Consider the following 25,524-nt stretch of genomic DNA (forward strand, 5'->3'; position numbering starts at 1 on the left):
CAGAGAGCCGAGATCACGTCACTGCACTCCAGCCTGGGTGACGGGGGGAGATTCCGTTTCAAAATAAAAATAAATATAGGCCAGGCATGGTGGCTCACGCCTGTAATCCAAGCACTTTGGGAGGCCAAGGCAGGTGGATCACTTGAGGTCAGGAGTTCAAGACCAGCCTGGCTAACATGGTGAAACCCTGTCTCTACTAAAAATACAAAAATTAGCCAGTTGTGGTAGCACACGCCTGTATTCCCAGCTACTAGGGAGGCTGAGGCGGGAGAGTAGCTTGAACCTGGGAGGCAGGTGTTGCAGTGAGCCAAGATCGCACCACTGCACTCCAGCTTGGGTGACAGAGCGAGACTCCATCTCAGAAAATACATAAAAAAATTAAATAAATAAATAACAAAGTTCTTTAAATGATTTTCAACCTGAGCTTCAAGTTAAAGTCCCCAGGGAACTTTAAAATACTGATGCTTGGTCCCTGCCCCCAGGAATTCTCATTGAATTGTCTCTAGATAATTTTAATGTCCAGTCAGGGCTGAGAACCCTTACTCTAAGTCTTCTCAGCCTTCTCAATCAAGCCTTTGCCTCCTAGTACATCATGTATCCTTTTCTCTTCTAAACACCTGCCACTTTTGAAGCCAGTATAGATACTGTATGTTCTCCCAAATGAATCATAAAGCCCTTTGAAGCTGAAGTCACCTTTTATTCACATCTTCTTTTAATCTCCCACAGTGTCACCACAGTGCCAAATCATAAGAGAGCAATATTAGTCAATATATACAAAGGACCTATTATACAATTCTATATTCCCTAGTAGGGACAGCATTATTATGCCAATTTACAAATGAAGAAACTGAAGTCTTCAGCGAGATTAAGTGGCTTGTCACAAATTACATGACTAACAAATGACACCTGTACTTCATCCCAGATTCATCTGACTCCAAGCTCTTCACTCTTGCAAAACAGCAGCAACAACAAAGACGTGTAGTTGATTAGGTTCTAAATAACTTGACTTCAATTAAATGCTTTTAAAAATTAAATAACCATTTGTATCAGCAAGTGGGCCATTGTAAAAATAAAGGTAAGAGAAACGAAGGTCAGAACACACTTGGTCTTATTTTTCAACTAGCCAAAATAATGCAATGAAAACCTACGGTTTCTCATCTTAAGGAACGTTTTCTAAAACACCTTTAGGCTGAGAGTCTTTAGATGATAAACTACTCCTTTGCCTTCCTAGAAATGAATCTTACCAACACGTTCCATTATCTTTCCATGAAAAGAAATATTTTTTTTAAAGGTAAAAGGAAATCACCATGTAAGTTGATGATTTCTTTTGGGGAACCTTCATTCAGGACGATGACTCAAGGGGACGAACAGCCACTTCATTCTGACATTACAACACGATACCAGGTAAACATTACAGAGATGGGATTTCCTAAGCAGACTATTCATCAAAAAAAAAAAAAAAAAAAAAAAAAAAAAAAAAAAAAAAAAAAAAAAAGAAAGAAAGAAAGAAGAAAAAAAAAAAGAATTCAATCCTCTGGGCTTCCACATGCCTCTGTTCTCCAGGTAGAAGGAACAAGGGCTATATACTGAAGTTGAAGTCGAGAGATGGAAAAAGAGATTCAGAAAAGTAAAGCGGAATAACTGGGAGTAATATATTTTAAAGGATATTCACATGCAAATAGAACCAAGACTAAATGATGATAGGTAGGAACATGTGATTCTTGCATAATTTAACAATTTTACTTATTGTTGCTAGTTTCTTGATATCTTCTCTTAGAAAATGGACAGCAAAGCCATATGTTAACTTCACTACCCAGTTAATGTAGTAATTCATCAAAATTCACTTTCATCAAAACTTACTGAGGAGGCAGCACACTACCAAACGAATGCTTACAAATATTAACCATTATTTTTCTTTGTAACTTTACATAAAATAATTTCCCTGAAAAAAAATTTAAGGCTGCAGCATTAAAGTAAAAGCTGGTGGCCGGGCAAGGTGGCTCATGCTTGTAATCCCAGCACTTTGGGAGGCCTAGGCGGGCAGATCACCTGAGGTCGGGAGTTTGAGACCAGCCTGAGCAACATGGAGAAAGCCCATCTCTACTAAAAATACAAAATTAGCCAGGTGTGATGATGCATGCCTGTAATCCCAGCTACTCAGGAGGCTGAGGCAGGAGAATTGCTTGAACTGGGAGGCAGAGGTTGTGGTGAGCCGAGATAGTGCCATTGCACTCCAGCCTGGGCAACAAGAGCTAAACTCTGTCTCAAAAAAAAAAAAAGTAAAAGCTGGTATGGAGAGAAAGGGTTAAAGCCTGTTAGCTAAACTTCCTTAATGTCTCTTAGGAGTGATGTCCACACTATTTCCCAAGACAGCTACTGCAGAAAGCTGCAGTCTTCATTTATTTTTTAAAAGCAAAGCACTAAAACCCTCTACCTTGTTTAAAATTTAAAAGTGTATCCAATCTATTTTAAACTAAATTTTGCATATTTTGGAATACAACTTCAGTCAATCTTTAAAAAAAAATTATTTGATTTTCAATTAAATATATATTAGCACAAATTAAACCAAGAAGCATATCTAATTTATCTTGGTGTAAAGCTAATCTAATATACCTAAAAATGGACACATTATGCACTTGATATGCTTTTATTATACTCTGCAATCCTGAAACACACAGGAAAAGTACAAATAAAAAGGGCAGTCTAGCAAGCCACTTAAGTCATAAGTAGATTTTCTGAAAAAATGGCATGGAAAGTTACCTCTTGCAGTAAAAGATGCTATAGGTTTTTTAGTACTACTATTTCATTAATGACACAACACACAAATTATCCTTCTGAAATAACCAGAAATCACTTCAGTAAAACATACCTTTAAAAGATTCACAGTTACACGGCGTGTAAATTGTTACAGGAGACAAAATGGCGGTTACCGGAAACTGAGTGGAAGGTTACAAAATTTCTAAGAGCAGAAGTGGTTTTGAAGTAATAAGTAGAAACAAAAAATAACCTAACCTCTTCAAGATAACCACCAGAACCAGCAAGAGAGTGCTGCTGTGCTGTGTGAGGAAGTGAGTACAGGAGGGCTGGAGCTCTCTCACAAAGGAAGTGAATATTCACTTCTGGTTTTACAAACCATCTCATTTGTCAGATTTATCTGACTTGGCACACATCTGGCATTTAGTGCTCAAATAATATAACATATATAGGCACACTCAACAATTGGCATTGATATAAAAATGTAGGCAATCTTCAACTTAAGAGGAAGTGTGTTTTAAAAATGAAGGTTTAGGGCCAGGCGCAGTGGCTCACTGTAATCTCAGCATTTTGGGAGGCTGAGGCAGAAGGATCGTTTGAGCCCAGGCGTTCAAGACCAGCCTGGGAAACATAGCGAGACCTCTGTCTCTACAAAAAGTACAAAAATTAGCCAGCTGTGGTGGTATGTGCCTGTAGTCCTGGCTACTTGAGAGGATGAGGTGGGAGGAGAATCATTTGATCCTGGGAGGTTGAGGTTGCAGTGAGCCGAGATCACCCACTGCACTCCAGGCTGGGTGACAGAGTGACACCCTGTCTCAAAAAAAGAAGGTTTGTACATACTGTAACAGGACAGGATATGAAGCTCCAGATAGAGCAAAATTATAGTGACAGAAGTGAATCAGAGATTGCGTGAGTTGGAGGGTGTGGCCTGGGGGGACGATTGGGAGAGGAGATTGTAAAAGGGCACTGGGGAACTCTTTAGGATAAAGGAAGTGTTCTATATCTTGACTGAGTAAAGGTTAAGTGACTCTAAATTGCCCAAATTCACCAAATTGCACACCTAAAATGTGTGAATTTTATTATATGTAAATTATACTAGCAAGAAAATGATTTTACAAAAAGGAGGTCTGTAACTCGGCATTTCAGATTTCGGAATAGGCTTTTCCAAAAAAATGCATACTACAAATCGTGGTAAGTTTTCAAGCTAGCCCTTCTCCCCCAAATATGAACCATAATTTGGATGAGACTGAGTAGCCTGGAAGCCCACCTAGTCTGGAGACATCAAAACCACAGCTCCCAGAGGTTCTATTATGCACCCTAAGTACTGGTTGGCAGAGGGAGAGAGGGATATTGTTTGATGTCCAGACGCAGTCACAGAGTTAGGATGTGGTGACTGGAGAATGTGAGGTGATGGTAGGAAGATCTAAGGAGCAGGAGGCAAACACATACCCTGAGCACTTTCGCACTTGACCAACCGCTAAGTAAACCTGGAACTCATACTTACTAGTTGAAGAGAGGGGAAGCCAGAGGTACTTATGCTCTGTCGATGGTACTGGCCAAGGTTTGGTGGGAGAGTAAACTGTTTCCTTATTTCCGCTGAAGAATACCTTGGATTAAAATAGAAAAATCTAAATGAAATGATTATTTTAAGAAATCATCGCAATTTTAGATGCAATCTTTGATACCATGTTATAAAACGTAGGCCTTGGCTGGGTGATGAGCAGAACTGACTAAGATACCCTCAGTGGCCTGTGAGTGGACACTGTAGTTTTTGTCTGATAATACATACCCTTGAGAAGTTCACAGAGGCCGTGATGCCTGCAGTCAGGGTCCTGCCCAATACTGGAAGGATGATGGCAGAAGGAGGACTTTGAGGCCCAAGAAAAAGATCCAGGGCATTTGACTCCTTCTCCCCCAGCCATTCAGAGTTTTCTCTATGTGAGGATGTCTGGTCTCTGACTAGAATCCTTTAAATCCTGAGCTGCCATTTTGATCCAGCCATTCTCATTTCAAGCAGCTGAACCCATTTGGCTGACTGGCTGCTACAACAGAGAACACCAGAGAACTGTTATATGAACACTTCTGCCTCCCTGTAGGCACCTTCAATGCTACAGGAATTCCCAATGATTATATTTTTTCCAAACTGCTCCTGGTGGAGTGATCCTTTGCATCACCCATGTGGACAATACTCAGCCAACACTTTAGGGAGCCACACAAATGAGAGAAAGTTGTTCCTCACTGTCTACTTACACCTGCTGGCATGTGACTGCTGGCCAGTGATACCCCAGCTTACGAACAAGTTGACTTCTGAGCACTCATCTGTTAGCCATTTGTTTGGAACTCAGAGCACGTTTTCTTATTACATCATTGTGTTGGTGGTTGGATTCTCAGGCTAGTTCACAAAAGTGTATTTAAACCACAATGAGGCCAAAACATACAATACCAATACCGCTACTGAATATAATTAGAAACTAACAGAGATTATAGAGGATCAAATGAGATCATATATTTTAAACATGCTTCGTATCCAATGAGGGTATATATAAATTTTTAAACATTGTTACTTTAAATGTAATACTTAAATATTACAAATGAAGCTTATTAGGTTTTCTCTGTGCAAATGTGTGCTAGGGTATACTTATTAACTGCCCCGCATGATGAGGTTTCCTACATGGTTTGCTTTGCTCCTGACCTTGGCAATGAGTTACACCTAGAGAGGCAGGAAACTAGGCTCTTGTCTCAACTTTGGCATCTATTCTCCTTCAAGGGCACCCCAATTTCCTTTCAAGATGCCCACGCTCATGCTGTGCACTGTCTAGGCAGAAACACAAATCAAAAGAGTGGGCACATAACTCACGGCAGGACAAGCATCTCTCTTTCCCAGGATTCTGAATGACAAATGGAGAGAAGATTGGAAGAATAAGGCTGGAGCACATTCATCCTAGTGGTGGCCCCTTATGTGATGAGTCAAGGAAGTGTGAAACCCCAGAGGAAGCTGTAGCGGCAAGCATAAATTGTGCTCCTTAATTTTCTACAGCATTTTCTTTCTTTAATTTTTTTAAAGTATAAGGAAATACTAGGATAGGAAGTAAGTATTCTACTAGCCATGAGGGAAATTCTGATTAAACCACAATGAGATGTCATTTCACAACCACTAGGCTGGCTATAACAAGAAAGAGGGGCAATAACAAGTGTTTGCAAGGATGTGGAGAAACTGGAGCGCGCATATGCTGTTGGTTGGGATATAAAATGGTGCAGCCATTTTGGAAAGCCATCTGGCAGTTTCTGAAAAATTTGAACAGAGCTCCCATGTAACCCAGCAATTCCACTCATGGGTATATACCCAGGAGAAATGAAAACATACTTCTGGCAGTGTGTGGTGGCTCACACCTGTAATCCCAGCACTTTGCGGGGCTGAGGTGGGCAGATCACTGGAGGTCAGGAGTTCATGACCAGCCTGGCCAACATGGCGAAATCCTGTCTCTACTAAAAATACAAAAAAATTAGCCATGTGTAGTGGTGCGTGCCTGTAATCCCAGCTACTTTGGAGGCTGAGGCATGAGAATCGCTTGAACCCGAGAGGTGGAGGTCACAGTGAGCCGAGATTGCACCACTGCACTCCCGCCTGGGCGACAGAGCAAGACTCTGTTGAAAAAATAAATAAATAAAAAGGACAACCACACTTCCCCACAAAAACTAACACATGAATGTTCATAGCAGCATTATTCATAAAGGCCAAAAAATGGAAAAAATCCAAATGTCCATCAACAGATGAATGACTTAACAGAAAGTTGTATATTCACACAATGGAAAATTACTCAGCAATAAAAAGGAAGAGAGTACATATACCCCACAACATAAATGAACCTTGGAAACATTATCCTAAGTGAAATAAGCTAAACCAAAAGATCACGTGTTCTATGATTCCTTATATGAACTGCCCAGAATTGCAAAATCTATAGAGACAGAAAGTAGGTTTGTGGTCACCTAGGGTTGGGGATATTGTAGAGAAATGGAGAGTGGCTGCTAATGAGTTTGGGGTTTCTGTTTGAAGTAATGAAAATGTTCTGAAATTGATTGTAGGGATGACTGTGAATATATTAAAAATCACTGAACTGTACACATGGGTGAATTTTGTAGCATATGAGTTATATCTAAATAGAATGAGATAGGTGTACATGTAAATATTCTACATAGACAAAAGTGAAGGCAAAAAATTAGTGTGACAACTAGGAATGAAAGAATAACCTCAGATTTTGTCTCCAAGTGTTTGATAGACTGATTTTAATTATAAGTTGGACAGTCACCGATTTTTAAAAAATCAACAGATTAGACCACTGTCCAAAACAAAAAGTCTATATTGCATGAGCAACAATGTATCTTGTGTTTGGCACCATAGGACTCAAACCAACACTGCAATCATTTATTTGCTTACTTGAAAAGAGGATCATAAGCCATAGAGGGCCAACACAACCAAGCCAAAGCCCTTTTCTGTGATCAAGCTGACCTTTTTACAGATAAGACTGACTTCTCCTGGGACTGCTGCCTCCAGGTCTTCCCCCAAGAGCTCTCAAATAATATGTCTTAGTTTCCCGGTCATTCTAAAACTGGTCCTATTATAGACCAGAGTGGTGGATGTGAAATAAGAATATCTGAAAATGTTCAGGAAAGAAAGTGGCATTGTGAGAGGATCAAAGAGGCAGGAAGGACAGGGTCTTGCTTTCATTTTGAAGCAAGACCTGTTGTCCTGTGTCAAAACTCTGGTATTTTTGTCATCATGAAATCAGAATGTTCCTGCCCTCTAGCCTTTCTTAAACAGAGTCAACTGGTGTTTCTGTTCCAGTCCTCCATATACCAGTTTCCTAATTCAGAGCTACACAACTAATCTTCTTCCTTGACGCTTTGAGCCTAACCCAATACCTAATAGCACTCCTATTTTCTCTCCCTACAGAACCCTATAGAGAAGGCAATTAAACCTGTCACTTCAAAACTGTCAAATATGAATGGTTTGTCATTAAACCGAAAATAGTGAATCATTCCACGTGGAAAAGAATTGCTTCCTATCATTTGAAGAACTTCAAAATAAAATATCTCCAGTGAGGCCCTACACACATATTAAGCTAGCAGAAATAGGCTGAAATGATGAAATTCCATGTTGGTCAAGCTGTGGGAAAACCAGCATGCCGCACACCCCTGGTGGGGTTGTATATTGGCTCTGTGTCTCTGGAAAGTAATAATGTAATATGCAACCAGAACTATAAAACTGCTGTTAACTCTTTAACTATCCCACTTTGGGAAATATACACCATGGAGTTCATACAAACAAAAATATAATTTTGAGCGGAAATGAACATAATACTCTGTATATGATAGTATGATAGCAAATAATTGGAAATAACCAAAGCATCCCACATTGGAAAGAACACTGAACAAATAACAGTATAAAATATATGGGATATCATTTTTCCATTTAAAATGACAAAAATATAAATTAGGTTGACCCATGGAAACCTTCATACAAAGCAAGCTACAGTAAAAAATAGTATGAGCAACTAAATACAAACACACAACAATATAACAATATACATGGAAATATACTACAAGGATCAGAAATCCTTTCCATAGTCACAAAGTAGTTTAATAACTACCTCATTCAGGTCTGTCTCCTATGAAGTTATGTAAGTCCACAATTTAAAAAAAAATCCATATGGTTGGGCACAGTGGCTCACGCCTGTAATCCCAATACTTTGGGAGGCCAAAGCAGGTGGATCACTTGAGCTCAGGAGTTCGAGACCAGCCTGGGCAACATGGTGAAACCCAGTCTCTACAAAAATTACAAAAATTAGCCAGGTATGGTGGTGTGTGCCTGTGGTCCCAGCAACTCGGGGGGCTGAGGTGGGAGGATTGCTTGAGCCTGGGAGGTTGAGGCTACAGTGAACTGTGTTCATGCCTGCTGCACTCCAGCTTGGGTGACAAAGTGAGACCCTGTCTCAAAACAAAAACAAACAAATTGCATATATATAAAAGCGTGTGCAGACAGAGCGTACTACTTGGGGGGTTTAAAAGTTATGTAAATGTCGGCTATTAAGTTTCCTAATATGGAACTTCAGTCCCAAAAGAACATATAGCATCCCAATGTCCAAATCAATCTTCTCATCTCTACCCTGGTCCTAGTGAAGGGGGACATCTGTCTGACAAAAAGGAACACAGCCAAAGCAGGTGTTTGCACAGGTTCCATTTCTATGCAGGTACTGTGTGTGGGTTTTATTTTCCTCTACGTTTGATTCTCAGACCAAATTTGGCATGTCCAAGATAAGTTTCATGATGCTAGATTTATATCATGATAATATTTCCTTAATGAGTTAAGATACCCTTCTTCTAAGGAACTCAAAATAGTTTAGAAGTATTATCTTCTTTATTTTCATACATTTTACTGGAAGGAAGCCTTGCGATTTATTTAAAATGTCAATACCCATTGTGATTAAAGAGTCAGAATGGTGGTGATGGATTGGTGGTAGGGAGTGGGTAGAGAAGCTCTATGTTTTTTTTCAGATCATCAATAATTATGATATACAATTGGGACTACAAACCACAACTAATCCTAGAGTAGAGCTTTCAAAGTGTGGCTGCTGGACCATTTGCATTAAGTCATCAGCTACTTAGATAAAAATTCAAATTCCTGGACCCACCCCAGTCCTGTATTAGCATCTCTTGTGGTATGGTCTGGAAAACTGTATTTTAAGTCAGCAATTCCAGGTGATTTTTATGTCCAATAAAGCATAAGATTCACTGATAGTGCAAGACTGTGAAGGAATGGTTGGTTCATTCCTTCCTTCATTCATTCATTCCACATTGAGAACACACAAATTGTTGGGCTCTCTGTTGCTGCTCCTGGGAAGCCTGATCCAGTGGGTAGATGGGAGGAGGGCAGATGAATAATTGAATACTTACAATATGGTAAATATTCTATTACAGGAATATGCATAGCTCCTCGTGAGCAAAGAGGAAAGAGTTACTAATTCTGCCTAGGAATGTTTAGGGAGCTTTTAAAACAAGATTTCTGAGCCAGATTTTGAGAAAAAAATTAGTAAAAGGAGGTCTGATGGAGAAGACAATGCACTTTAAACTTTTAAACCATTTCATGATATGTAGACATCAGTTTTTCTCATTCTCACTTTAAGTATTTTAAACATCATGCTGCCTCATTTCTTTTTTTTTTTTTTTTTTTTTTTTTTTTTTTTTTTTTTGAGACGGAGTCTCGCTCTGTCGCCCAGGCTGGAGTGCAGTGGCCGGATCTCAGCTCACTGCAAGCTCCGCCTCCTGGGTTCACGCCATTCTCCCGCCTCAGCCTCCCGAGTAGCTGGGACCACAGGCGCCCGCCACCTCGCCCGGCTAATTTTTTGTATTTTTTAGTAGAGACGGGGTTTCACCGTGTTAGCCAGCATGGTCTCGATCTTCTGACCTCGTGATCCGCCCGTCTCGGCCTCCCAAAGTGCTGGGATTACAGGCTTGAGCCACCGCGCCCGGCCTGCTGCCTCATTTCTTTATAAAATATGTATCTAGCAGAATAAAGAAGAAGAATGAAAACTCAGTGACAGAGTCCTGAGTTTTGCCATTTGCCATTTGCTTGAGTTAAAGCACATTAGTTGACTAAGGTGGGTCTTAGTTTCATTATACATAAACCAAAGGGGCTGGGCTTTATAGTACTGAGCATCTTTCCAGCTCTAACAGGCAAAGATGCACACCAAGCAGATCAGTCAGCACCACGAGCTACTCCAGCAACTGTGCTAGGAAACCAAACAGCCCTGGAAGGCTTCTCCCTGGCTTTCGACCCTCAAGGAAAATTCTTTCATTATCTGCTGGTATGGTCGGCAGCCAAAATGGCTGGATGGATTTTAAAACTGATTAAGGAAAAAAACTTCGTCTATAAGTATTGAAAGAGGTTTGGGTCTCTTGAGGTTTTCCTGAATCTGACGTGTTTTCAACAATAGTGAAAGGGGTGGGGTAAAGAAAAGCAAATATATAATTTACTCTTGGTAACAAGCAATTGTAAAACACTCCACAAATACAGTGTAAAGTACAAGGTTAGTAATAAATATTAATTACAGACATTTGTGGGTGTACATGTAGATGCAACCACAACATACAGTATAATTAAACCTTGAAAAATAGCCATTGTTTCAGGACTAGAAATGATTTACATCAAATAAGCAGTGAAAGGTTGTTATACACCCCTCTCCCCAAACTTACTAAGTTACAAGGTTAGGGCAGGGTAGTATTTTTAAAAAATCAAGGTTTAGGCCGGGCACAGTGGCTCAAGCCTGTAATCCCAGCACTTTGGGAGGCCAAGGCGGTGGATCACCTGAGGTCAGGAGTTCGAGACTTGCCTGGCCAACATGACGAAACCCCGTTTCTACTAAAAATACAAAAATTAGCCCGGTGTGGTGGCACACACCTGTAATCTCAGCTACTCAGGAGCCTAAGGCAGGAGAATCGCTTGAACCCGGAAGGTAGAGGTTTCAGTGAGCTGAGATCATGCCATTGCACTCCAGCTTGGGGGACAAGAGCGAGACTTCATCTCAAAAAAAATAAAAATAAAAAATTAATAAATAAAAATCGAGGTTTAAAAATTTGTTGCATGTAGAAAAACTGACTCTGAATGATGTAGCTATCAAAGGGTTAGATCATTGTGCATGGCATGGGTAAGGTCTGAAAACACACATGTAGCTCAAGCGTGAGTAGTTCCTGGAGTTGACCACATAAAAGAAATCTAAGGCTTTTTCTGAGATGTATTCTTGGATGCTTTTAGTAAAGTGCACTTTTAAAAGTCTACAAAATGAATTTCTGTAGCAAACTTTACATACTTATATATCTACACATATATCTATATATCTCTATCCATAACTGTATCTCCATACACTCGTATACATATATGCATACATATTTTCAGCCAAAAAGTCTGGAATAAATTCCTTGTAAATTCTTCAGCCTGTGGCCTCACAATGGATTATTACAGGTTTTATTGTTTCTCATATTTTCTATCTCCTCTCATAAACAGACAAGCCATAACTGTACAACTTCCATAAAACAGATTCAACAGGTGGAAACATGACTACAAAGAAAAGTTTGCCTCTTATTAGGAAGGCATGGAACTTATGTTTCTTCCTCACAGGGGAGTCCTAAATCCCTTTCACTTAGAAAATTCCTCTGAAGACAGTGGAATATTTATTAGATGACTTAAGTGTTTGAGCGTTCCAGCAGCAAGACTAGAGAAGGATTTCTCAGTGTCTTCAGAGACATCGCCTCTCCCCAGCCTTTGTATATCATCATGTAAGTTTCCTTCTTAATATAATCACCATCTACTGATGAAGCAGCATAATCACCTAAAAGAACACCTGTAATCCTTGAGTGTCTTGTGTTTTAAGAAAAGAGAGTCTTTCCAGAAAAGTGTGTTGAGTCATAAAGTAACAGATGTAACCTATGTAAGCTGAATCCCAAAGGAGGAGGAGAGATGAAACTGGAGCAGAAGTAATATTTAAAGAAATATTGGCTGACAAAAATACCAGACACAGCTTCATAAAGCTCTATAAATGCCCATCAGAATCAATACAGAGGAAACCAAACCTAGACACATCATAGTAAAACTGCTGAAAATCAAAGAGAAAAATCTTTAAAACATCCAGGGAAAAGACACATTATCTTCAAAGTGTAATAATGCAACCAACAATTAACTTCTCAATTGTAAAAGCGAAATCCACAAACCAATGCAACGACATCTTCAAAGTGCTGAAATAAAATAACTAACAATCTAGAATTTTCTACCTAGTGAAAATATCCTTCATAAGTAATGAAGGAAAAAAGAATTTACCAGATAAACAAAAATGGAGAGAATTTATTACCAGCAGAGGCATACTAAAATGAATAGTAAAGAGAGTTTTTGAGGCAGAAGAAAAGCAATCCCAAATGGAAACACAGAAGTGCTGAAAGCATTGAAATACACCAAAAGGGTAAACGTAAGTAAATCTAAATGATAGTGACTGTACAATATAAATATAGTAATGATAATAATGTGATGTTTAAAATATACATACAATTAAAACATCAATGATACACAAAAGGTATGAGGGGTAAACGGATTTCATGTGTTTCATAGCCCTTATTATATCATCTGGGAAATGGTAAAAGTACTAATTAATACTAGGATTCTAATAAGTCAAATATGTATTGTTGTAATGTCTATAGCAACAAAAAGTAAGTGGGCAAAACAGAAAAAAAAACCCACATAGGATTGAACATTTATACCCAAATATATCAGTGTTTTGTTTGTTTGTTTGTTGTTGTTGTTGTTGTTTTTGTTTTTTTTTTTTGAGATGGAGTCTCAGCCTTTTTTTGGTCTGGCTTCTTCCATTCAACAGAATTATTTTGCAATCCATTTATATTGCACTGTGTATTAGTAGTTTACTCCCTTTCATTATAGAGGAGTATTCCATTGTATGGATATAACACAGTTTTGTTTTTTTTTAATCCATTCACCTGTCTACGGACATTTGAGTTGTTTTCAGTTTTTAGCTATTATAAATAAAGTTGCTATAAACATTTGTGTTCAAATCTTTATATGGATACGTTCTTTCATTCCTCTTGGGTAAATGACCAGTTAAAGTGTTTTACAATGTGGTTGTATACTCCCATAATCAGTGTTCCAGTTTTTCCATTTGTTCAACAATACTTGGTGGTGTTAGTGTTTTTAATTTTAGCCATTATACTAGATATGTTGTATGTGGTGGTATCTCATTGTGTTTTTAATTTGCATTTCCCTAATGACTAATGATGCTAAGCAAGTTTTCATGAAGAGACACACTTTATTTATATTTAACTTTTATTTTAGGTTTAGGGTTACATATACATGTTTGTAACATAGGTAGATTGCGGTGTCCTTTCTTTCTTTCCCTCTTTGTTTCTCTCTCTTTCTTCCTTTCCTTCTTTCTTTCTTTCTTTCCTTCCTTCCTTCTTTCTCTCTCTCTCTCCCTTCCTTCCTTCCTTCCTTCCTTCCTTCCTTTCTTTCTTTCTTTCTTTCTCTCTTTCTTTCTTTCTTCCCTCCTTCCTTCCCTCCCTCCCTCGCTCCTTCCTTCTTTCTCTCTCTCTCTTCCTTTCTCTTTCTTTCTTTCTTTCTTTTTTCTTTTCTTCTCTTCTCTTTCTCTTTCTCTCTTTCTTTCTTTCTTTCTTTCTTTCTTTCTTTCTTTCTTTCTTTCTTCCCCCCTTCCTTCCCTCCCTTTCTCCCTCCCTCCCTCCTTCCTTCCTTCCTTCCTTCAGACACACTTTAAATATAAGGACATAAAAAGACTGAAAGTGAAAGAATTTAAAAAGTTATGAAACCTAGCCAAAAGAAAGCTGAGGTCGCTATAGTACTATCAGACAAAATGGACTTTAAGAAGCATTACTGAAGAGAGAGATGTTTCCTAAATAATCAAAGGGCAATCCACTGGGAAGACACAACAATTCTAAATATGTATGTACCAAGTAATATAGGCTCAAAATATATAAAGCAAGAACTGCAAAAGTAAGAGGAAAAATATTACATCCACAACTATAGTAAAAGTTTCAAACACACTTCTGTTCTATCACGCAGATTAAAAAAAAACCAGAGATACACAGAACTTGAAGATGATAAACAGACTTGTGCTAATTGACATATACAGAAAACACCATGCCTAACTTTAGAGTACACATTCTTCTTGCACACATTAAACATTTACATATTGACCATATCCCCAACCATAAAACAAGTCTCAACAAATTGCAAAGGTCCAGAAATGATATAGAGTCGCTAGTCTGATGCCATGTAGAACTAAACTAGAAGCCAACAAAAACATGCTAGCTCTACAACATCTAAATATTTGTTTGTTTTTGCAAATGACATAATTTTAAGCCTATTTTTCTTTCCATTTATGTGCCTGGGCTAAGTAAGTGGATTTTTAAAAATTACATAAAAACCAAAAGGAAAATAGCCAGAGAGGAAAACTACATGTAATATTTAGACACAGTTATATAAGCTATTCTATTTTTATTTTGAGGATGTAATATACTTTGCAATTTTAAATATAAAAAGTATTAAAAAGCACATTGTACAATGTCCCCCTCCTACTCTTGTTTGCCAGGTACCCAGTTCCCTCTCCACAGACAATCTAGGTAATAATTTCTTGTGTTTCCTTCTGTGCATATAGAGTTTATAAGCAAATACATGTATATATTCTTTCCCACATTTTTATTTACACAAATGGGAATACAGTACTTGAGAGTCATCTATGTTGTAGTGTTCACCCATTGTTCATTCTTTTTTATTATGGAGGAGTATTCCACTGTATGAATACCACAATTTGTTTATCTGTTTGCTGGTGATCTTCATTTTGCTTTATTCACTTAATAGATAAATACATAATAATTCCCTCATTCTTTTTTTACAGCTGCATATGTACTCTACTATATAACTGGGAATAATTTCTTAACTACTCTCTTTCATACATTTCTGTTGTTTCTAGTTTTCTGCCAGCACAAAAAAAGTTCAGAAAACTGTACATATGAATTCATACATGTGTAAATATATCTGTGGAATACAGTCCTAGAACTGGAATTGTTGGGTGAAAGTGTTTGTGTATTAGTCCTTCAGAGTATTTTACCAATTAACATGCTAAGCAGCCATATAAAGAAAGTGTACAAAATGCTTTCAACAATTTTAAGGAATTATTGAATTAACTGGCTATTCTGCCCATTGTTATCTAACTATCCTGAAGAACCAAGAATCCATTTATTTGATATGCAAAACCAACATTTGCGTTGAGGGACTCTTTTCTTAACTTTATGGGCAGGAAGTTGCTATTTAGTAAAGTTAATCCCTTTGTTTACGGGGTAACTGTAAGACTCAAGACAGTATGGTTACCTTCTGGTGGGCTGAAAATTTCATTTGGGCATACTAAGTTTGAAGTTCTCATGAGGACTCCAAGTGGAAGTCAAGTTGACAGTTGGCTAAACGGTCTGGAACAGAAACAAAGTCCCAGTTGCGGATGTGAATTTGGCCAGGCTTGAGAGAGCAGGGCTGAGAGGTCCACACCTCCCCACCCATGGTTTCTCGTCCATGTCCCCAGCAACCCATATCTAGTTTATCAAAATGGTTATATGTGGTGCCCACAATGGTGTGGTTATAATCTGTGGTCTGGGAACAAAGCCACATAGCCTGGCTAAACAACTAAACCAATCTCTCTCACTCTGCGCACCAGTGGTCATTCCTTTGTTTTGGCTTTCACCCCTCTTTGATGAGTCTAATCTTTGAGGAAAACACAGATAACAAAAGCTCTCAACAAGCTGGTCAGAGAAGATCTTGAAAGCAGCTCATGGGACCACTGAACAATTTGGGGAATGAAATTTTGCCAAGAAGAACTTCCTGATTATTAGGATTGCAGAAGGTTGACTCATTTTTTGTGTGTGAAAACAGAAAATGATGCCACTATTTACTGAGTGCTTATATGACACAGGGCCCTGTGCTGAGCACTTCATAAGCGCTTCATTGAATCCACACGGCAATGCTATGAACCAGGTTTATCATCCCTGTTTAACAAATGCAAAACTCACGGCTAGAAATGTCTGGAGAATTTGAACCGAAGACTATCTGACTCCAGAGAACATTCTGTTAGTTACTATGCTTATTATATGAGTATAAGCTTAAAAACGTATTTAAATCTGAGTACATTATTTGAAAACTTTCCATGTTTTTAAATAGTGTACTTAAAAACTAGAAGGAAATACTACTACTCACAGTTATGTTAGAGAGGTAGGAAAATAGAATTTTTTTTTTTTTTTTTTTTTTTTTTGAGACAGGGTCTTACTCTGTCACCAAGGCTGAGTGCAGTGGCGAGATCACAGCTCACTGCAGCCTCGAACTCCAGGACTTACAAGATTCTCCTACCTCAGTCCCCTGAGAGTAGCCAGGACTACAGGCATGCACCACCATGCTTAATTTTTAATTTTATATCGAGATGGGATTATGCTATGTTGCCCAAGCTGGTCTCAAATTCCTGGATGCAGGTGATCCTCCTGCCTCAGTCTCCCAAATTGCTGGGATTATAGGCATGAACCATCACACTCAACCTCGAGTTGTTTTTTTTTTCTTTTTCTAAAATGTTTGTGCTGTGGTTGCCATAGATTTATGACAGAAATTGTAAACACACACATACCTTTTTAAACTATTATGAAAGTATCTTAAGTGTCTCTTCAGGGCTGGGTGCGGTGCCTCACGCCCATAATCCCAGCACTTTGGGAGGCTGAGGCAGGGGGAATCACCTGAGGACAGGAGTTCAAGACCAGCCTGGCCAACATGGTGAAATCCCATCTCTACTAAAAATACAAAAATTAGCTAGGCGTGGTGGCGCATGTCTGTAATCCCAGCTACGCGGGAGGCTGAGGCAGGAGAATTGCTTGAACCTGGGAGGCAGAGGTTGCAGTGTGCCGAGATCGTGACACTGCACTCCAGCCTGGGCAACAGAGCAAGACTTCATTTCAGAAAAAAAAAAACAAAACAAAACAGTCTCTTCAGGGATCCTTTCATCATTTTGTTTCTAAGTCTCCTGGAATTTCGAAATAAAACTGTATTCTCAGCATACTTCGAGCTCTTGCATCCACTTCCTCCTCTACCTGGATTCAATTAAACTCAACACACATTGTTGGATGCTGTTGATTAAAAACACCTCATTTCTCCACTCTGATTTGTGATTTATCTAAGTTATTTGTCCCAGCATAGCCAGCTCCTTGGCCAATTTCGAGGCCACATGCTGTATATTCATGAAAGGGCCTATAATGGTGCTATTTATTTTCAGATGTGCTGGCCAAGGCAGTGAATTAGCTGCACGTCTGTGTGACTTAGTGAGGTGGCTTCAGTAAAGACATGGAGAGCCTTCCAGCCTCTGCTATTCAAGCTGATTGCAGTTGTGAAATACACATGCCTTCGCTATAAGGGGAAATGGAGCAGTTCTAACTTCCTCATTTTTTGTGAGTTTGCTTTGTTAAACTATGGAACTTATGGAGGTGGCTGAGAGAGAAAGTTTTTGTTTGCCCTTGAACACAGCTTCAACCTGTGGAGGACAACTGAACTAAGCTGAGGACCGTCAGGTAATTGTTGTTGTATCTTCATGCACACCCTCTATAGAAGTGGTTCTCAAAATGTGGTCCTGAGACCAGCAACATCAACGTCCCCTGGCCAAGCTAGAAATGCAGACTGTCAGGCCTCTGCCCAGACCTACAGAATCCTAAACTCTGGGGATGGGCCCAGATATCTGTGTTTTAACAAGCCCTCCTGGTCAGGCGTGGTGGCTCACGCCTATAATCCCAGAACTTTAGGAGGCCGAGGTGGGCGGATCACAAGGTCAAGGGATCCAGACCATCCTGGCCAACATGGTGAAACCCCATCTGTACTAAAAATATAGAAATTATCTGGGCATGGTGGCACATGCCTGTAATCCCAGCTACTCAGGAGGCGAAGGCAGGAGAATCGCTTGAACCTGGAAGGCTGAGGTTGCAGTGAGTCGAGATCGGGCCACTGCATTCCAGCCTGGTGACAGAGCGAGACTCCATCTCAAAAAAACAAAACCAAAAACAAACAAACAACAACAAGAAAAAACAAAAAACAAGCCCTCCAGATGATTCTGATGCAGGCTTACGTTTGGGAACCACTGGTCTGTTTCTAGCAGACAAATTCCATCTCTGCCAGCTTTCTCTTGCCCTTTCCCCATTCTCCCTCAGTGACATAGGACTGTAATCACCCTTCCTCAGTCTAACTAACCCTATCTAGTTAATTTGAAAATCAAGATTCTAACAGACATTCATTTAATGATACCTACTTCCTACGTAGCCAAATTTAACTAAGATATTCTACTTTTTACAAATAGTTAATGTGCCCTCAAATAATCACTTCCTCCATTCCCTCCTTCCCCAGTCCCAAACCGTCTCCATCATTTCTCAAAATTTATTTTAGTTTGGAGGATGAAAACAATGCTTCTTAAACCAAAGAAACTGCACTGTTCCAAAGTTATGAAGCTATTAACGGTTGGCTGTTATTTACTTTAAGGAAAAGCTCTGACGTGGGAGGTGGAGTCAGTGCCTGGAAGGGTGAATATTAAGGAGAAGGACAGCAGGCTTAGGAAAGTTGCAGAATGACTAGAATCTCTTAGTTGAGAACAGTAGAGAGATGACACATAAGCCCAGATGTCTGACATTGATTTATTCTTTCAAGTATTTATTGAGTATGCACTTGCTCGAAGTTCTGGGGATACTGCAAAGAGGAAAGCAGACAAAAGCCTCTGCCCTCATGAAGCTTCTATTCTGATGTGCACTGAAGCCTGGGCTTCTGCCACATTCTTTTGTATTAAGACTGCCCTATCCAGTGATCCTTTCAGCTCAGGGTGTTTTATCATTATAGGTACCTGAGGCAAGCAAAATATATGGTGCCTTTATAGGAAGGGAGGAGATGGCCGGAATGAGGGAAAAATTCTTCAAAAGGAAAAGTACCCAGACAGACCCCACCCCAGCTAACCAAAATTAGTTATTCACAGAGCAAAGGAAATCTCTCTGAGGCTTCAAAATTTGACATCTTTATGGTTCCAGGAATCATGCACATTAATAAAGTCAAATTTATCCTCATAACAGCTCACTCGTGGAACAAGTACTACCCTCATGTCACAAAAAAGGAAGCGAAAGCAGAAAAGAACTGGGTACTGGATCAAGTTCTGAAGTAGAGCCTGTTCCAACCTAAGAACCAAATCTGCCTCTTGCAGGATTTTCTTGCCTGTATTGGCATATTGATGGTCACTTAGCTCTAGCACTGAGCCTTTTCCAGAAGTAAGGCCCAGTCTTCTGCCAACATTCTCCAGGGAGCCACCATGTCCTTTATTGTTCTGCAAATATTCTTTCCTGAAGGGCTCAGAAAGAGCCTCGTTCTTGTGACCTATCCACTATTTCCCGTATGAATCCTAATACTGTATCCTTAATAAAATTTCTGTCTAGATATAAAATAAGTTCCTTTACTCTTCCCTTACTGAAGAGTTAGTCATGTTAGTGTGATAGATGCAGAAGTAATAATCTCTTAAATCACTTCTTAATAAATGAGACTATATTCTGTGCACTAAACAGTTATTCAAGATGACAACTATTAGGATATTTGTTTTGGTGAAATCGTATGGCCTGAGTTATGGATCAAGCAGGTATTTTAAATCAAGAAGCCTGAATAAAAATACCAACCCTTCTAATTTTGAGGAGAAGAGGTATTTTTCTTTATGTGCAATATTAAAATAATACTATGTTTGTTGTATAAAAATATAGCAAAATTTTACATCAATGAGTATAAATTATTCTTCATATGAAGAAATGATAAGAGACTAGAGGACATGTATGGTAAATAAGAGACTAGAGGACATAAGTAATTTGAACTGTTTGTTTTTTTGTTTCTTTGTGTGTTTTTTTTTTGTTTTTTTTTTTGAGACGGACTCTTGCTCTATCCCCCAGGCTGGAGTGCAATGGCGCAATCTTGGCTCACAGCAACCTCCACCTCCTGGGTTCTGCCTTAGCCTCCCGAGTAGCTGGGACTACAGGCACATGCCACCACGCCTGGCTAATTTTTGTATTTTTAGTAGAGATGGGGTTTCACCATGTTGGCCAGGCTGGTCTCAAACTTTTGACCTCAGGTGATCCACCTGCCTTGGCCTCCAAAAGTGCTGGGATTACAGGCGTGAGCCACAGTGCTTGGCCTGTTATTTGGACTTTTTTAAAAGAGACATGGCAAATGTGAATAGTATATATACGGAAACGTATTTCCTTCTGCATTAACTGGCGATTTATTTCTTATTACCTATCTTAAACTCAAAACAGTCAAAAGAGTCTCAGGATCAGTATAAGGACGATCTAAAGACATTCTGTTTAGACTCCTAGAAAATTACTCAAGATACTTGTAATTGGGCACATATATGAAAACCTTTCCTTTTATATATTGAGACTGTTCTCTTTTTTTAGAGAACTTAAATACAAAACCTCCTGATACTCAAGCTAATGCTGTAACAACAAAGTTAACTTGAGCAAACACTGAACAACTCCTTTGCAGGCCCTGTTCTGGAATCCTTCCAGTGGTGACCCTCAAACTTTAGCGTACAAAAATAAGAATCCGCTAGGGAACTGATCAACCATGCAGATTGCTGAGCGCCACCCTCTTGAGATTCTGACTCATTGGTTTGAGCATAGCTAGAATCTGCATTTTAACAACCCCCAGGGGTTCAGATGTAGTCCACCTAAGGACACTCTGAGACAAGCAACAACTGCCTTGTGAACTTCGAGCCAATGGAAAACCTGACCGAGAAACCTGTCTCATCATTAAACCAAGTTTACAATCTCAAGTCTTGATGCATACTTGGTGCTCACTCAAATGGAAGAAGAAGGAGAATGTGAGTCAATGTGGTTCTATCTGCAATTTTCCACTTCCACCTGCAGGGCAATGATTTATCCATAATGCAGGAAGGTCAAGGTTTCCAGGACAGCATAAGTCAACATTTTCTTTCTTACTACTATGTAAACAAGTTTTTCAAGGCACTTTAGATTAGAAAAGTTAATAAAGAGGAAAGAGAAAGGAGGAAAGACGGAAGAGAAGGATTTTCACAGGGAAAATAAAAGAAAGGTAATCTTGCTCAAGTAAGTAGGACAAACTGGACTATACCTGCTGAATAATTACAGGGTATGCTTCAGAAGGCACACACTCAGCTAAGCCAGACCCACTGGCCAGTAATGAGATAGCAAGAGTTGGGAATTATTCGTTTTCTGGCCTCATATTATCTGCAGAGTCCATGAGGGTTTAGAAGGATGGTCTTTTTCAGAAATCTTAATCTGTAACAAATGGAGGAATGGAATTGCATTTCAGTGAGATCTTGCTGTCTCGATTCTTCTTCAGCCACCTGTATGCCTACCATGGGTTTGCAAATTCTGCCCTGGGTCTGGTTACTATATTAATAATGTATCTTACTGTTGATATCAGGGTTCCTATTAAACTGTTCTCCTATGCAGTTCCCAAATACTAGACACATAAGGAAAAGTGCTTTCCTATAAATGCTTTACTTTTTACCTTCAGCAAGGGAACAACAGTTAGCTTTAACTTTCAACAGTTTTAGAATATTTTGCATTTTAAAAGCTTCTTGCATTTGAACACATCTCAAAATCTTGGCCTCACTCTCTTTTCTCAATGCATAAGGGTGGTTACGATCCCTGGGGGTTTTCAAATGTTTTTATACCAGGTGACTGTGCATTAAACAAGCTATGGTGAAGTTGATCCATGATAATTAACAGGAATAAGATTTTAGGGAAAAAATTCTAAAACCTATTTCTTAAATGAAGCCATCAATCATGGCAGAGGAGCCACATGTTGGGCACAAAGCCAACACACACACGGCTCTTTCTGGGACACGGCTTTTGGTCAAGGGCAAGGTATTCCCCACAAGAAGAGAGCTGAACATGTCTCCAGTTTTGCTAGTCTCTTATATTAGCATAACTTTTAGTCTTACGGAGGCAAACTTTCCCTGTTCCAGAGCCTTACTTCCAATGAAGTAGGCAAGGCAATAAACACTCAAAGAAGTTAAGGGACTGCTTAAGCCTAACAAATCTTGCAAGTGGTAGAGGTGGAATGAGAACTGAGTTTATGCTTAGGAGAGTAGACTGTGGTCTTTTTTCCTAAAGAAAGTTGTTTTGAGTAGGTACAACGGGCAGTAGGTCACCATTTAAAGAGGAAAGAAATCCCTGACCAGCCATAACTTGCTATGCTTGTAATTCCTACCACCTTAAAGCACATAGGAAGTCTTTAGTTGGATTGAAAGGTCAGTTACTTGAGAGAATAACATATACACTAAACCTTAGTACAGTGTCATATTCCTACATCAGATTAATCCATATCCACCTAATTTCATACAGGGACACTGAGGAAGTGAAGCCCAGACCACCCTGTAGATGCATAGGAAGCTGAGGAAGACAATGGGTCCCAAAAGAGCAATGTGGGAATTGGGGTCCAGTCCTTTTCCAGGAGGGATGGAGCGTAAAAAGGATATTAATAAAATCAGGTGTTCAAGGCTAGTTTCTGAAAAATCATTTTGAATCAAACCTCTGTCCCAAGTACAGAATAGAATACTCTGTGCCTTGGGATACCCTAGGACCAACTTCATCCATTTCTCAGGTTTTCTTAGATTGGGACAATAACAAGTAGTTTAAATGCATGTTGGCTACCAACTAAAGTTAACAATAAAGCCTGCCTAAATTGATGCAAGGAAGTATACATAGGACTTTTTTTTTTTGAGATGGAGTCTCACTCTGTTGTCTAGACTGGAGTGCAGTGGTGCGATCTCGGCTCACTGCAACCTCTGCCTCCCGAGTTCAAGCAGTTCTCCTGCCTCAGCCTACCAAGTAACTGGGGCTACAGGCATGCATCACCAAGTCCGGCTAATTTTTTTGTATTTTTAGTAGAGATAGGGTTTCACCACGTTGGCCAGGCTGGTCTTGAACTCCTGACCTCAGGTGCTCTGCCCGTCTCAGCCTCCCAAAGTGAGATTACAGGGTGAGCCACTGCGCCCAACCTATGTAGGATTTTTTTAAAAAAATAAACGAATCTAACAAGACATTTATTTTCAATATTCTCATGCTAACTTACACAGTAATCATATTTCAATGAATAATAACTGGTTCAAATCTTGCATAATCATCTACTAATGGTGTGATCTTGGGCAAATTAGTTGACCCTGCTAAACATATGGTGGAGTGACAGAGACATAGACACACAGAGAGACTCTGAGCCCCAAACCTGTCAGGCTATAAGAATTGTCCTTGGGGCTGGGCACGGGGCTCACGCCTGTAATCCTAGCACTTTGGGAGACTGAGGTGGGTGGACCGTGAGGTCAGGAGGTGGAGACCAACCTGACCAACATGGTGAAACCCCATCTATATTAAAAGTACAAAAACTAGCTGGGCATGGTGGCATGTGCCTGTAGTCCCAGCTACTCAGGAGGCTGAGGCAGGAGAAACACTTGAACCCAGGTGGTGGGGGTTGCAGCCAGCCGAGATCGCACCACTGCACTCCATCCTGGGTGACAGAGCAAGACTCCATCTCAAAAAAGAAAAGAAAAAAGAAAAGAAAAACAGAATTGCTCTTAGATCTGCACCCCATGTGCTGGTTAAGTAGTTTCCCATTCTTCTTACTTTATGGTGTACCCTTAAAATAATGCACCATTAACTGAGGTAACATGAGCATATCTTTAATCCTTATAACCTGGAAAACCCTACTACTAGAACTACTATTACTGCAATTAACAATACTAGTCACACTTAATGAGTGCTTTCTGTCTGATCATTAGCCCATTTAGTCTTCACAACAATCCTGTGAGGGAGGTATTATTATCTTCACTTTACAAATTTGGAAACTGAAGCTAAGAAAGGTTAAGAAACTTGTACAAGACTTTACTCGTAGGCACAGAGAAGGAAGGAGACAGAAGATAGCCCTACTGGAAAATGTTATCACCAGGCACATCTCAGAGAAAGTTGCTATAGGAGTTAAACTTCTGGTATTTTCCTTCCCAGGGGCTTGGCAATGGAAAGCTTAGCATGCAAAAGCTTTCAGAAGAAAGGATACTAAGCTTTACCCCTAGCTACTAAAAAGAGCAGGTTTTAGCCTGTTGCTGAGACTTTGAACCTGGCTCCAATATCATTAATCCTTTCATGGATAAGTAGTCCTGGAATACGTTCCAAATGTAATCCAAATACCCATGTTAGCAATGGGTAAAAGATTTAAGAGCAACTTCTAAACATTGATTTTTTTCATCAACTATGATTCTCTTTTTGTGTAGTTTGTCTCTTTGTGTTTCACCAAGGAACAAATCTCAAGCACAATAAAAGTGAAGCCCTGTGAAGTCCAAAATCTGTTAATGCACTAAATAGTTTTCTAGAATGTGGGATGGGGCAGGCAAAGGAGACACCTGAAACAGAAATTGCATTCAGGTTTTTATTTGAGATCTGTCCTTGTCAAATGTTTCCTACATTACCTGGACAATCCCTCTCTGTTCCCAGACTCCTCTTTGCATCCTGTAAGTCTGCTCAGCTCACTTGCATCAGAAAAGAGGCTTCCTTTTATGAGAGGGCCTTCCTCAGGCTCATTCTCTCCCCTTCCCCTGACCTGGAGCTCCTACTTCCTTCAGTCCCTCTCACTCCTAATCCAATATTCGCAGGCTACCACCCTCACCCTTCTGTAAAAGCTTCTCTTGATACAGCCACTGAAGACTTTTGCTGGACAGCCAGTGACTTCCTTCCTGTCCTGTTTTAATGTGACCTTTTAGTCGCATTGGGCACTGTTGACCTTCTCATCCGTCAAGAAACTCCTCCCTGTGATTATACACATTAACTCCACGATTTGATCATCCTCACTTTCTTGAATGGGCTTTCCACCCATGTAGGCCCCTGACATGTTGTTTACTCCCAAATGATAGTACTAGGATAAATTTGGAATTGAGGGTGGAAGGTTCCAGGTAAGTAAATCTGTTTCTAAAACATGGGGAAGCATTAAAGAAAAAACATGGGGGAATCCCAATAAGAAAAAACCCAGTATGATGTGGTATCAGAGGGTCTTGTTTTGATGAGTCTACTGGGAATATTTTATGTAGAGTAGATAGGTTATTATAAATGGTCTTTTTCTCAGAGGAGATCAGTTTCTTTAATTGT

General features: G+C 39.6%; 1 protein-coding gene across 3 annotated transcripts in view; it reads right to left on the reverse strand.

Annotated features, from left to right (window-relative positions):
* Nucleotides 1–25,524, reverse strand: part of DOCK8 (dedicator of cytokinesis 8) — a 237,404-nt gene that overhangs the window by 181,941 nt on the left and 29,939 nt on the right. For 2 of the 3 annotated variants that reach the window (XM_025360066.1, XM_025360065.1), the window contains exon 1: nucleotides 2,870–2,922. Coding sequence is in view for 1 of the 3 variants with exons in the window: in XM_025360064.1 (XP_025215849.1) it covers nucleotides 4,259–4,361 (103 nt within the window). In the remaining 2 variants the exon portion in view is untranslated. Of the gene's footprint in view, nucleotides 1–2,869; nucleotides 2,923–4,258; nucleotides 4,362–25,524 lie in introns of those variants that run through there. The other variant, XM_025360064.1, reaches the window with a different exon arrangement.

Source organism: Theropithecus gelada, chromosome 15 (assembly GCF_003255815.1).
Source record: "Theropithecus gelada isolate Dixy chromosome 15, Tgel_1.0, whole genome shotgun sequence".
Classification (NCBI taxonomy): Eukaryota; Metazoa; Chordata; class Mammalia; order Primates; family Cercopithecidae; genus Theropithecus; species Theropithecus gelada.